The 13,444-nt window shown below is 36.3% G+C and overlaps 1 protein-coding gene across 1 annotated transcript in view; it reads right to left on the bottom strand.

Annotated features, from left to right (window-relative positions):
• Positions 1–13,073, bottom strand: part of LOC122808280 (melatonin receptor type 1A-like) — a 119,437-nt gene extending 106,364 nt beyond the window's left edge. Inside the window, exon 1 of the mRNA XM_044079244.1 lies at positions 12,999–13,073. Coding sequence (XP_043935179.1) covers positions 12,999–13,073 — 75 coding nt within the window. The remainder of the gene's footprint in view (positions 1–12,998) is intronic.
• Positions 13,074–13,444: the final 371 nt, after the last annotated feature.

Genomic DNA, 13,444 nt, shown 5'->3' with positions numbered 1-13,444 from the left:
TGATGTACTGAGCATGTATATGGGACTCGTGACCCACACATACCCAGTACATCTAGGGTTAACATCTATCCCACTTTGCAAGGGACAGTCACTATTTGGGCAGTTGTACCCTGAAAAAAAATCGTAAAAATGGCAAATGTCCTGAGATATTAAGGCAAAATTATTTCCTATATTTTATGTAATAGTTGCATAAAACAGTTATTCTGTATCTGAAACACCTAAATGTTATAAGAAACAGAATAAGCAACTAAACTGCTACAAGAATAATCTTTTATTTAGGCAAAAAAGTGAATTTCCTTCCCTTATACTGACCGTGGGTATGTGTTAGCCTGCAAAATCTGATGTTTGTACCACAATTGTCCCACTTTGGCATTCGAAAAGGTGGCAACCCTAAGTACATCAATGCTTTGAAATGGAAGCAATGGAGAAAAGAAAGTCTCTGTTGCTCCATTTTTTTCTTTTTTTTCTTTTATCTTTGTTAAAAAAAATGTTGTTAGCACTTTATACTAACAGAAAAAAGTCCGGGCGACCGGACCTTTTTCCGTTGGTATATTGTATGATTTCCAGTGGGCATGCTGGCCAATCAGCGTGCACATTTTAGAATATTAATGGGGGGTCATTGTATAACTGCTGAGCAATATGTAGCTTTGTATATGTCATATTAAGCTGAAAACAAGAGCATTTAGTTGAAGGCAGATTCTGTTTTTTTTTTAACTCAAGCAAACTGTGAGGTAGAGAATTGATAAAATATAAATTAGAATGAGTTTTATTATACTTTCATCTTATTGCTTTGAACTAATACTGATATCATTTACCAAAGATACTGCTCTACCATGAAAAATTTTCTTTTGATCATTATATTTTCCATCATCTATCCATTGAGGGTGGATCCCATCCAACTCATGAATGGACATACATTTTTCTGTATCACATATAAACTGCATAAACAAATACATCTACAGTTGACTGGAGTCACAAATCCACCTACTGCATGTCTTTTGGATACAGTAGGAAAAGAGGCCACCTAGAGTTAGCACATGACAACAGAGGGAGGACACGCAGGCTCTGAAGATGAAGAAGAAGTGAACCTAAGAGCCTCTTGCTGTGAGGTAGCAATGCTTCTCACTGCACCTTTGTGCCATCTCATATATTATCACTGAAAAAATAAACATTTATCAATTCAGTAGATTAGCATAATAGTGGAAAATGATAGAGGTATACTCAACTGGAAACAGAACAATCTATTATTTAACACATACAGAAAATACTGGTCACCTTTGAAATAAAGTTCACAGTAGTAGAAACGCTTAATTTATTAAACCAGATGAAATAATTTTTACACTAGTAGAAACATTTAATTTTTTAAACCAGATAAAAGCTTTCAGGATTCACCCTTCCTCAGTTATCATTATCAAGCTTTAAAATACATCCCATTAAATACTTTTATTGTATAATCGCACATGACACAATCAACCAATAAAATAATATATTCAATTATTCAATCTTTAATACAAAACATTTAGTAAACCATAATACATAAAATTATAAATTTATATTTTATATATATATATATATATATATATATATATATATATATATATATATATATATATATATATATATATATATATATATGTGTGTGTGTGTGTGTGTGTGTGTAGACAGATTTAAAATACATATTTTTACATCATTTATATTGCATTTGTCTTTCCACAAAATAAGATTTTATAGTTACCATATTATTTAAACCAGGAAATTTGTCAGCATCTAATCTAGTTATCCACCTATATTCAGCAATGTCCAGTTTGTTGTTTATATCCCCTCCTCTTATGTTCCTTTGAACAACTACTAAAACTTTAAATTTAAAAACATGTGTCTCACCATATTCAGTAACATGTCTAGCTATATTTTATATATATATATATATATATATATATATATATATACATATATTTGTTTTTTTTTTTTGTTTTTTTTTAAGCTGGACAGTGATAACTGAGGAAGGGTGTATCCCGAAAGCTTTTATATGGTTTAATAAATTAAGTGTTTCTACTACTGTGAACTTTTTTTTCTTGAATATAGTAACAATGTTCTTAGTGGTTCACCTCAGAAATAAGTGTGTTGTGGATATTAGGACTATATACTAAAATGTCGATTGTCTAAAATAATGATACATTTTTTCACTTCAAATTACTTAAAGAAGCTTGCTAGGTAGAAGTTTATACATCAATAAAATATGCAGTCTTAAATCCTTACTTAAATCTATTTTACTATAAATATGATCCATACTTCACATAATTATAAAACTATTTTGAGTCAATTTTAACTTATGCATTTTAAATAATGCAACCAATGAAGAAATCCTCAAGGCAAGAGTCAGAAACAGTTTTCTCATGAACAATAGATGAGACATGGATTTGCACAAAGTTACCATGGCAAATTGATACATTAAGTGCAGTGCTTGTTTGATTAAAGAACAACTTAACAAGTTGTGCTTTTTCCAGTTGAATGAAAAAGCTACAATTTTGTGCCACTTTTGGCAGTGTCACTGCTCGACAGAGGCACAGCAAAATAATGGGTATAGTTCCCCATACTAAAGGGGTGGCGTAAGCCACAAAACTATGGGCTAGGCTTGTAAATGCCCTCGGGCAGATAGCCTAGTATGAACCTATGAACCTATGAACCTTTTGCTTCCTTTTGTGGCATATATAAGCATTGTTAAATTAGCCATTACAGCAGATTTGCCAGCAGGTGCTCTTTACACGTGAAGTCATAAAGTCTACTATTATTTTGCCTTTGATGACAAAGTGTTCCGCTGCATTCCTGAAACACATTTCCACTTAATTCATATTTAGAATGCATTTTCAAAAGTATGTTCATCATTTTTAATATAAAACATTCAGTCTAGTTCATGTTGCTTCCAGGTCACTTTCCTTAAACTTTATTTCCCTTGCTCTGAATGTTAATAATGACCACAGTATCCATTTGTACTGGTGCCGAAAATTCTTATTAAAAAAACCCATAAACAATACCATTAAGGCAACTGTTGATGCATGCACTAAAGAAGCCAAAAGGAACTAACCAGTCTGGAAAATGTGGTGCCTTTCTTGGAGGGCTGAAAATTATTATCACAGCGGTAATACTGAAAGGAGCCCAGCATATAGCAAAAACAACAAATACTGCAAACATTTGTCAAAAAGTTCCTCATATTGGAGAGATGGAGAGTTTTCTTTATATCTTTTTTGATTCTGTACATGGCTGTATAACCACAATCCAAATATTTGCATAACACAGGATTACAACAGTTACTGGTAAAATGAAGTGAAAGACTAAAATACCAGTATCGAATGCTTCATTTTCAGTGAACTGGAATGTGCACATATATACAATTGGATTATATTGTAAAGCTCCAATTAATGAATCTGGCAAAATTAAAGTAAAGCTTATAACCCATGTAAGGAATATATAGCGATAAGTGTTCTTCATGCTGAATATCTTGTCATATTTCATCCCATGGCAAATGCAACACCAGCGATTGATTGCTATGACCATAATGTTGTAGACAGAAGCACTGAAATTCAAACCATGAATGAATGCTGAAATCGGGCATTGCATTTCTCCAAACTGCCATTGATTTTGTAAAATAGATCTGATAAGCAAAGGATAAGGATAGACAGTGCCAATGACATCTGCTGCAGACAGACTGATAACAAACATTTTACCTAAAAGAATAAATAAACACATTATGGTTCTTTATAATAAAGTCATTCATTTCTTGATACATACTTAATCCGAACAGAGATTATGGTGATGCAAGCATCTATCCTGTTAAGCAGGATGCATAATGCAGAACTAATATACTATGGTTCAACAGTCTATTACAAGGTGCATTAGAATTCATGCATACACACATAGACAAACACACACCCATACACACACACACACACACACACACACACACACACACACACACACACATGGCAATTTAGAGGATTGACAATTCACATGCATATGACATTATCAATGAGATATTGTAGAAAATGTGAACCTTGGCAATAACCCATATGTATGCACTGTAATCAAAACAGAGAACAAGCCCTGTGATGCATCAGGTATAAATACTGTACCAGTGTGTTATATATTTATATACAATTTCCAGGAGATAAATGATTAAATAAAATGGGACAAGGCAAATAGTTCCTAATCCACAGACAGTCATTGTTAAGGCTATGATTTAGTTAATGGAATTCAGTGAAACAATTTTTTTATTTTTTTTTTTAGTTCAATTCACTTAATAACACAATTGAAGTATGTGTTACCCAATTACTAAAAGCTTATTGATGCTGTAGACATTAACAGGATACTTAAGTTTAAGATTGAGGTAATTTAACTCAAAAATATTTTTTAGGATTACTAATATATGAAACTGTCTTCTAGCAGGTGTGATGTTATACAAAATTCAGCATTACATGTGCTTAGATAGATAAAATAATATCATCTATTAGTTATCATTAATTCATTTAGTAAGGGAACTTAGATTCCCTTTAAACCCCACTCCTGTTTTATTTTAAAAGTGGAAAGTTAGAGGTTAAGGGGGTGCAATCATCATTCTGAACAGGATCAGTAAAATATGTATTTCAATCATTTTTGTTGGATTATGTCTCTGGGATATTTTTCAGTACTGTCTATGGTAACTTTAATCCATTATGGACCAATGACAGAGTTTCGTTATGTTATTTATTTTGCTTATGCTTGTTTACTCAGGTAGTGTAGTGATCAAAACAGCTATTTTCAGAAACAACACGTGTGAGTACATTTCATAAAATATATAGTAAAAAACAAGACATAAAAATACAGCAAATTTAACAATTATATGATTTTGAAAACATTACAGTTGTAAGTCAGTATTGGTTTTAGAAGATGGCTGCATTTGGTAAACCATAAGGGATACTAGCATACAATTACAATAGATGCTTTAGAGAAAAGATCAACTTTGTTAAAAGATATAGCTGGAGATCCAATAAACTCCATGTAAGCTTCATCCAAAGCCTACATGGAGTTTACGTGTTTGCATGGTGAGCAGTGGCGGTAATTACATATTCGTGCTGTGCACCACATTTAAACATAAAAAGTGAGATTTCATGGCTAGCCACAGTGTTGCCAGCCAGGAAACTGTGGAAAGGACCACAGATAGCAGCAAACATGTAGACCTGTTTACCAGCAGGCAAACTAGGTGTGCAGGATTGTGCAGAATGCCACAGTGATTACCAGGGTTAATAATATAGCAATGTATATGGTCCAAACACATTACAGGACAGTGTATACAGTGCAGAGTATTGTGGAATCCCATTTCAGGCATCCTGTACAAAAGTAGTATAAATGCTCTGTAAGGGTATATGGACTGTCATTTAAAATACACAATCAGGGGAAGTGCGTGTGTTGAATAGGGACACGCAGATGAAATGTAGGGATGAACACAGGGAAAGCAGACAGGTGAAATGTCTTAATGTACAGCAGAGGAGGACATTTAAATAAAGATAGTTGTGGAGGGAACACTAATCACATATCAAAATGATACAGTACGGACTGCATAGTGTAAATTTATATTATGTGACTACCACACAAGGTGACAACAATGGAGAAGATGTATTTATGATATGAGCATCCTGAAATGTACAATGGAGAGGACATCTATCAGGGATGTTATCTACAACAGGGATTAGCTGCATATTGTGAAGCTGTGCAAAATGACGTTTGGATAAGACTGTAATGTCAGCAAAGGTCTCCACCAAGTGGGATGTATAGTTACAGGCTCATGGGCAACAGTAAACTGAAGCATGCACAACTATGGACAATATCAGATAATACCACCAGTAATCTGGTGTCAGTGACACAACATATGTGATTGTGAATTATCATAGATGTTTCTGCATTAACACACTTGTACAACTAGCTGAGATGTCAGCAATTTATGAGGGTACTTAAGCATACCATCCTGAGACTGTAACATCTGCAGGAGGTGTTAGAAGGGCACTGCTATTCCTGTATATGACATTATGAACAAGCCAGGCTAGCTGACAGGTGCGCATATCATATATACGGCACAATCCACACTGTCGTGAATGTAACTCATGCCACCAGTGTTGTCAAGCAGCTATGTGTGTACTGTGTGCACCTCACTTACTAAGCAGTCTATGACAGGCTCTAGTACACCAAATTACCATGCTGTGTCACCATAGCCTGAGAACTAGCTTGGTTCCAGTGGTATAGAAAAGAGCATCCGTACTCTCCTTGCACACAGGCGGGTAATCAACCAACCCTGGGAAATACGGACTATAAGTCTAACCAGTCTCATCTTCAGACTCTAGACCCACCCCAATTTGGTTTTGTTAAGAGTAGATCATGTTTATTAAACATAAAAGACTACTTTGACAAAGTCACCAAAAGGTTAGATGAAGGTAAGATAGTGCATACCTTCTATGTTGATCTGGCCAAGGCTTTTGACACAATCCTCCACTCAGATATCATTGAGAAACTCTCCTAGTTTGGGATTAACCCTTATGTTGGTAGATGGTTAACCAACCTGACTCACTGACAGAACACATACTGTGAAAGTTAGTGACACCACCTCTACCAGTAGAGCTGTAATGCATGAAATATCAAAAGGATCTGTGCTGTGCCCTTTACTGTTTGGAATCTATTTCTTGGAAGTCCTGGCTAAAGTATACAGCTTTTGTTTTCCAAAGTTTGCTGATGATTGCATATTGGGTGCAATCAATGAGTCCACCAGCGATGTTTACATATTACAGGAGGGGCTAACACAGACAAATGATCGGTGACAAAGCCTAAGGTTGCCACCTTTTCAAATGCCCGAAGTGGGACAATTGTGGTACAAATATCAGATTTTGTAGGCCAAAACATTCCTACAGCCAGTACAAAGGACAGAACTTCACTGTTTTGCCTAAATAAAAGCTTATGCTTGTAACATTTTAGTTGCTTATTCTGTTTCTTATAACATTTAGGTGTTTCAGATACAGAATAACTGTTTTATGCAACTACTACATAAAATATAGGAATTAATTTTGCCTTAAAATCTCAGGACATTTGCTATTTTTAGATTTTTTTGCAGGACAAAACTGCCCAAAGAGAGACTGTCCTTCACAATGAGGGACAGGTGGTAACCTTACCAAAGCCAGATGGTCTACAAAGAGACACAAAAATGTGTCATTATATTTGCCTTCTGCAAAGTGAATTCCCCACTAATTACAACATTGACAAAACCCTTCCAAGGTCAAAACCAAGACCTGGGAACACAGGTAGATAAAAATATGAACTTCACCACCAAGTTTCCATGGTTGTAATGAAAGCCTTTTATGTTGTGCACCTCATAAGTCAGATCATCATATTCAGGTGTGAGGATGTTCTAACGCAACTGTTCTTAAAGTTCATCAGAAGACTGATAGAGTACAATGCTCCATTTTGCATGTACCTCACCAGACATTGTAGCAGATGGAGAGGCCACAGGGGTTTCTCAACAAGAAAATACAGGGCCTACAAACCATATCATGACATAATTGAATAGACTGGAAGCCCTGTCACCACACTCTTTATTGTACAGGATAAGGTGACTTGTGCCTGGCCTAAAGGCCAGTCTCTAGCCCTGCCGTGATAGAAATGATTCACATCTACAAATCTAATGGCACAAGAATCACTCATTCTAGGGATCTTAACCTAGCCATGACATAGGGACATAACAGAACAAGCTTGAGAGACAGTTATAACTGATAACATCAGCAGAGTCTGCTGACAGGAAGATGGTAATAGCAGTGTCCAACGTGCTAGTGTAAAATGTTTTTTCTATTATCAAGCAAGTGCAAACACACACACACACACACACACACACACACACACACACACACACACACACACACACACACACACATACACACACACACGGCAGTTGACTGCAGTGAAAATGTAACCCCTACTTATCTATGTACATGGAATAGAGAATGGAGTACTTTACACAAGCACCATGGCACAATTCTGATGTTTAGAAGGCTGCAGAACAATTTATAGTGGATGACTTAGCAATGGATGTTGGAGGGGAGATGTTGGAAGGTCTGCGTGAAATGGTTGTGTAGGCATGTGCAACTGTCAAAATATCGGTGCTCCATGGATTTCGAGTGGCAACTGCAGGATACTCAATTATGGTCATCTGACTAGACAGACAGACACATACACACACACACACACACACACACACACACACACACACACACACACACACACACACACACACACACACACACACACCAGTTGACTGCAGTGAGATTAGAACCGCTACCTATCAGAGCACATGAATGGATGATATCAGCAGTGGATGTTGGAGAAAAGATGTTGGTAGGCCTGCATGAAATGGATAGCTAACCATGTCCAACTGTCAAGATGTTAAAGTAATGCATGTTACCATATTGATGAATGTAGTATTTGGTATTGTGTTTCCAATGTGCAGGTATACTTTAAGAGACAACATTAAAAACTATATGCCGAGAAGTGCCCACATTAGTACAGGTATTGGAAAATCTGAATTTGTATTGTCATTGAAAAGATGTGCATGGTATATAAGAAAGTATTTGTTATATATATTCTGTAGTTTAGTTGATATATTTGCGAACAAGTACTGAGAGACCAAGTTGCAGTGCATGTGGAGAGGTAACAGATGGCTGCATTGTAAATATGTGCTATTTTCTTAGTGTCTTCCTTTTGTTTGTGTTTTCACATGTAGTATCATGGCATGAAGACATCATGGATAGTAAACAAAAGTAATATGTGATATTGTCCACTTTGCATAGTGCACCAATGAGCAGTGGGTTTGCGTGATGGATGGCAAAGAGCACATGCAAGATACACATTTCTAATGCTTTTCCTGTTTGTGCATAGTTACACAAGCAAAAGCAAGTCTCATTGATAAAATAGTGAGAGCTCTGAGTACTGAGAGTATGAAACACTCATCCTGCTTAGCTGACTCTGTGGCAATGGGAGTAAATTCTTTAACACCTTTCTTCTGGAGCCGAGATGATATAGAGTTCCAGTGCAAGTGTGTGTAATAGCTTTAAATAAGTAGCGATAATTCAGTGAAATAATTCTTTTTACTAGGTTCACTGTGCATTAGTGTGTGTTACCTTAGTGCAGTGTGTTTAAGTGGCATTGCACTCTCGTTTGGCATTGGTACATGATGACAAACTTCATGCAAACGCAGAGACCAAAAAGTGAAGGACTCCATTGCTTTTTTTGTTTACTTATGTGTGTTTTGTATAATTCTATTTTTTGACTACATTAAAAATGTTAAAATGGGGTAGATATTTGCAGAGGGACTATACCGGCTACCAGTACAAGTCTGAGGCCTGGAATAGTCTGGTGGTCAAAGCTGTATCCAGTGTGACTGATATTCCATGCACTGGAGTACAGTGTAGACACCACTTTAATGACCTAAAAAGGCACAAGAGGAATGCAGTCAACCAGTGGCTGGCTTAGTCCAGACTAGCAATATACCAGAGTTGGGTAAGTTTATTAATAAAGAGAATTTATGATACTGTAGATAGAAAGCTAAATATAGGCAAGACTGGTATGCATAAAGCTCTTCTGTTCTCTTCTTTTCTTTATACAGCTAATGCAGAACTCATTCCGAATAGGGAGGCCCAAGCTGAGCATCTAGAAAGACTGAAGGAAGTAATTGGTTTGTATGGGCACAAGAGAAGTATTATTGTAGCTTTTAAGTGAAACTAATTATTTTCTATGCAGTTGTAGCAAAGTATGCATACATATCCTAACTGTAAAAGCAAGTAGTATGCATGCTTCAGTCTGTAGCAAAAAAACAACTTTAGGAGTCATTTGTAAGACTGTAATTAGACAGTGTGGTTTCAAACACCACAAGTAGCAAGTATAAAATAGTGCAGGCCTTTAAAAATATTACATCAATTAAATTCTACACAAGTAGCATAAATACCCTGCTGTTAACTTTAATCTGTATAATTGGACCAAGCATATATCCAATATCTGCACATTGCAAAGATTACTTTGAGCAATCCATAATTATAGCTTGTAGTTTTAGAATGTATACTTAAATGTGAACTCCCAGATAAAATAGTTGTATTATTGTGATAATGCATTGTATATCACATATGATGGTACTAATTTTATTACTTTTTTTCTCTTACACCAACCCGTACCTCTTTTTTTTTTCTATGCGCCATCAAAATGTTTCATGTCATCCATTTCTAACAAAACACAAAATGCTTTAGCAAAGGGAGGTAGGCCAACCCCAGTGGCTGAGCCTGCCTCTGCTCCACTAGCTCTGGCACTGAGGACCAGCATATCTGGGACCCAACCTGACAGTACTGCTTCTTCTGCCCCTGCAATACCTGCCCCCTCAGGTAGCACTTCTCTGGCAGCTGGTGCTGTGGTACCCTTCAGGAGTATGGATGGAGGTGGGGATTGTATCACCTTCCAGTAGATGCTAGGGTTGGTGCATAGGGTCATACACAGCATCACTCATGCACACCTATGCCAGATGGAGAGGCTGCTCTCCTTCTTGGTATGTAAGAGGAAGAGATGTGTAGCACTGCACCAGCCAGCAGAGTAAGGGGATGTTGACAGTCCTGCACATGAGGACTAGATTCTCACTGTCCCCATGTTTGATGGGCATGGACTTCTGTTGTCTCTTCCCTAACTCTAATCGTGGTGTCCCCCAACCTTTTGTGTCCCTCACCATCCCCGTGTCTTGTCTTGTTTGTCCTGATTGTTTGCATCTGCTTCCTCACTTACCCTTCTTCCCTGACCTAGAAATACCTGCATCCCTTACCCAACATTCCTCTCTTACAGAAGTTAAAAAAAGAAAAAGGGCACCTGTCCAAAAACAAAGAATATAATCCCATATATAGCTCACCACTTTGCAAATGTGTCTTTTTGACACACTTGATTCGGTCCAGTTGACTATACAACATGATTGCATTGCTGTCACCCCTCTTTGCTCAGGTGACAGTCCCAATTCATCTAATATTCCCTACCATATTTTCATGTTACACTATTGAAGAAGTGCCTAACTTGGTTCTTCCTACCTACCTCCTGTACATTCCTATATTGCTTTCCCTTTGCAGCTTGCCCACCATTTCACCACTTTGTAAATTGGGCATCTTCCCTTCTAACACCAGACATGTCCAACCAGAAAAAAAAGCAGTAAATAATATTGCCACTACTAGTAGTGTGCAAACCTGAGCAATGATGCCAACTGCTTTTGCATGAAGTAAAGTGGAGAACAACAGTGTCAAAGAGATAGGAAAGCAGTTTTGGAAATTGAAAAGTTAATCTGACACTTGGCATTAGTTTGAGGGTTGTTTGCTGCTGTAACTATTAGGTGATGTAACTTTGCAGACATGCACTGGGGGCATAAATTTCATGGTCTGATACATTTTTGGTTTGGCTTTATACACTGATAAAATTGATTTGTACAGTGTAGTATTCAAACCTATGAATGACAGACAAAACATTTTCTTCAACAGTGGTGATTTTCCATCTTTGCTGCAGAAGAAATGCTTGTCAGACATACTCATGAATTATTTATAAATACAGATGCCAGAATGAGGTGTTAGCCATGTATGTTTGTGACCTGACAAGGTCCTTATTTATGCATGCATATGTGTATGTGTCTTACTGAAGTGTGGAGGCCATCCAAGTCCAGACAATAGAATTATACTTATAGAAATGTAGAAGACGGTATACTCTCAGTCATACATTTGAACCTTCAAAACACAGTAAGGATATCTTATCCCTCATACATATAATTCATATGAGCTCCACTGTTATGCATAGTTATTGTTATTTATAATTAAGTATAAATTGTTATAAGCGATATTTAATATAATGTGAAATGGAACGAGAGTAAATATGTTTAGAGTTTCCGGCATTAGAACGCAGGACCATGTGTATGACAGCCCTAGATTTACATTTGTTGCCACAGGAATATTTAAATAACCCTTGGATATTTTTCCATTCATTACCATAAACTGAACTGTAACAATAGTAAAATATGTTGAACTTTCTGTGTCAGAACCCAGGACCATCTGTATTGCAACCCTACACTTCCACATGCTGACTCCAGAGTAGTTAAATAACAATTAGCTATTTCCCTATTCATTATTAACTTCTGTGTGTTAACTGCTGTGCAATGCTGCTTAGCATGTTTGTGCAGTGCCCAACACACTTGATACAATGTATCTGTATTGAAATTGCCTACTGTCTGGTTCCTCTCTGCAGGTGTTGGGGAAGCTTGCTAACTATGACTCAATGTCGCTAAATGATGTTGAGCAATGGAAAGTAAAAAATGCAACAAAGTAGCTCTTTTGACATTTCGAATGTCAGCGCCCTATCTGCATGTGTTTTGTCAGCTTCCTGTGGGGGCCACTAGTCCAGGTTTGCATGATAGTAAGCATCGCGCAAATGAGATAAGCAAAGTTAAACTTGTTTTAGCCTTGTGATGTGTTTATTAGGTGTCATCCTTAAAAGACAAAGGTGGGACTTGAACCCTGATGTACATATAGTATATGCTGAGTGGATAAATGTGCTTAGCAAATGTCAAAAAAACTACAAACTAAATCAAAACCGACTTGTAAAAAGAAAAACAGAAATGCTGGAATGACTCTTAAGAGAAAATGTAATGCTGCCAAATGATTTCAAACTTTTAAAGAAATCTTCAATTACAAAGTACTATACAAAACACTATAAAAACTGTAAAAATGTGAAATTCTGGCAGTTTAAATAACAGAACAATTCACTTGATTGGTGACGGGACAACACCCCCTCCCTTCCTGCATATTAATAATGCTTCCTAAAAGAGCCATGAATTCATATAAAATAATCTCACATTCTAACTATAAATACTTAACATTATAACTCGGTAACCAATTCAGCAATTTTATAAAGAATATTTAAAGACTTACATGAAATGAAAAATGTGTAACAATGTGAATAACAATCATAAAATATGGAATGCCATAGAAAGCATCTGATCGCATCTAATGACCTTAAATATTTACTTTAAACTAAAATTCTTCCAAAATAATTTCTTATCTTGGAAATTTACCTGTCCATTTCATAGCTTTTTCCTATCTAATGCTTTTAACTTCAATATACAGGAAATCAAACAATGTTTGTTAATGCCTGGCCAACTATCGGCATTAAGTCTTATTTGCTATAATAATGCTTTCCTTTCTAAATGTAATGTCCATGGGTAACCACCTCTCCTATCTTCACTTCGTCAATGGCCATATATTTAAATTGATGGTCAGGGTTATCATGAATGTGTTTAGTCAGGCATTGTTCAGATTACATTTTTTTTATATTGTGTTCATGTTCATAAACCCTATGACTAAGTGTTCTCTCCATT

This window comes from Protopterus annectens, chromosome 8.part0, assembly GCF_019279795.1.
Source record: "Protopterus annectens isolate FY-2018-M chromosome 8.part0, PAN1.0, whole genome shotgun sequence".
NCBI lineage: Eukaryota > Metazoa > Chordata > Ceratodontiformes > Protopteridae > Protopterus > Protopterus annectens.
The sequence above is the reverse complement of the archived record's forward strand: the minus strand, read 5'-3'. Positions and strand labels throughout refer to the sequence as shown.